At 42.7% G+C, this 1,829-nt stretch overlaps 1 protein-coding gene across 1 annotated transcript; it reads right to left on the bottom strand. All coding sequences in view use genetic code 4, as the record gives it.

Annotated features, from left to right (window-relative positions):
- Window positions 1–264: 264 nt before the first annotated feature.
- Window positions 265–1,614, bottom strand: PG994_015199 (uncharacterized protein; the record flags this gene model as incomplete). The annotated part of the gene is made up of 1 exon: window positions 265–1,614. The coding sequence occupies one exon, from the start codon at window positions 1,612–1,614 to the stop codon at window positions 265–267; it is 1,350 nt and encodes a 449-aa protein (XP_066707718.1).
- Between the last annotated feature and the right edge of the window lie 215 nt (window positions 1,615–1,829).

Genomic DNA, 1,829 nt, shown 5'->3' with positions numbered 1-1,829 from the left:
TAGTTTGAACTTTTTTTCCAATCCTCCCCTAAAAATACTAACATTTTGGATCTAAAATTGAAAAAATAAATCAAAAGAAAAGCCCGCACCCAATACAAACTATAATAAGAAACCCGTGAGAAAAACCTTGTTCAAACAACACTATGAAGAAAATAGAGCTTAATTTTTTTTATGTTTATTCGTTTTTGAACTTTTTTTATATTTATCCGTTTTTTATTCTTTTTTTTTGCCTAGACTACTCATCAGGGTTATGATGGGGCCAATCTAGAAAAAAAATGTGGTTACCAGAAGGTTTACCTTAGAAACTATGTAGTCAACATCCTTTTTCGTGACCGTGTACGCGGGGGCGATCATAATATGGTCGCGCCCCCCCCTAGCACCATCCGCGCAGCCTGTACTTGGATAGACTGCAATATCGAACTCGGAAATGCCTAACTTCACAATTTTTGTAGCAACCTCAAGCGCAGAGGCGAAGGGTTCTGAGGTATCTTTGTTCTCGACAAATTCTATACCCCAAAAAAGACCCTTTCCACGAATATTTCCCACATTAGTGTGCTCGCTTAACTTGTCATGTAGCTGATCTCCTAAATACCTGCCCTGTATAGCTACATTCTCCACCAAGTTTTTTTTCCGGATGATTCGTTGAACACTCAGAGCAGCAGCTGCCTGCAATGGCATAGATTGATAAGTTTGTCCATGGACAAATACTCCACTTATTTTCTTTATAACATCGTAGATGTTATTTGACACCAACACGGCTCCAACAGGTACATATCCACCTCCCAGTGCTTTAGCCACGGTTTGGATGTCAGGTACTACATTATCTTGTTGCCATGCATGCAAAGTACCAGTTCGTCCCATTCCGGACATGACTTCATCCAGAATAAGAAGAGCGCCATGTTTATCGCATACCTCTCGAATTCCTTTAAGATAGCCTGGAGGAGAAGGGACACACCCTAGCGCAGCCCCAACGACAGGTTCAGCAATGAAGGCTATCACACTCTCGTGGGGTAACTGTTGGAACTTATCCTCAAGTTCCAGGACCTTTCGATACACAAAATCTTGGTCCGATTCATCAGCCCCTTGTTGACGATATTGGTAACATGGGGGAATGAAGGAAACGTTTTTCATAAGGAGTGGCTCATAAGGTTTTGTGCGAGCCTTAAATCCTGAGACACTCAAAGCACCGATAGTGTTCCCGTGGTAGGAACGTTCTCGAGAAATAAAATTTACTCGAGTGGTTTCCGAGTTCTGTTCATAGAAATATTGGCGAGATAGCTTGAGCGCAGCCTCCATTGCTTCAGAACCTGACCCTGTCAAGTAGACTCTACCCATTTGGTTATTTGTACCTTGGATGAGTTCCGCGCACAAGTCATTGACGATATCGTTGGCCCAAAATGAAGAAGCAAGATAGGTAATCCCTGTGAATATTTGCTTAACCAGGGCTAGCTGAACTTTTATCTTCCCGTGACCAAGACAAGAGACAGCTGCACCTGAAGCTGCGTCAAACACCTTGCGGCCATCTTTTGTGATGAGGTAATAACCAGATCCCTTCTTGATTTTGGGAGAGCTCCCGAGAAGATTCCGATCAAATGTGTAATCTGCGGGCTCCATGATGATGTATAGGTGGTAAAAGATTTGATGACTTAATGGTAAATGATTCGAAGTGATGATTCAAAGCGTTTTTATCTGCAAAAGATTTGAGCAGATAAAGAGGGCAAAAGCCGAGGCAAAATCGTGGCGATCGCAGAGGCAAAATTGAGGCGAGAGCTAGTTGCAAAAGCAAAACAAAACCCAGCCGAGAGCTAGTTGTAGAAGTAGAGGGTGGG

Source organism: Apiospora phragmitis, mitochondrion (genome assembly GCF_038363925.1).
Source record: "Apiospora phragmitis strain CBS 135458 utg000015c:1.0-224557.0:1.0-224598.0 mitochondrion, whole genome shotgun sequence".
Taxonomy (NCBI): domain Eukaryota; kingdom Fungi; phylum Ascomycota; class Sordariomycetes; order Amphisphaeriales; family Apiosporaceae; genus Apiospora; species Apiospora phragmitis.
The sequence above is the reverse complement of the archived record's forward strand: the minus strand, read 5'-3'. Positions and strand labels throughout refer to the sequence as shown.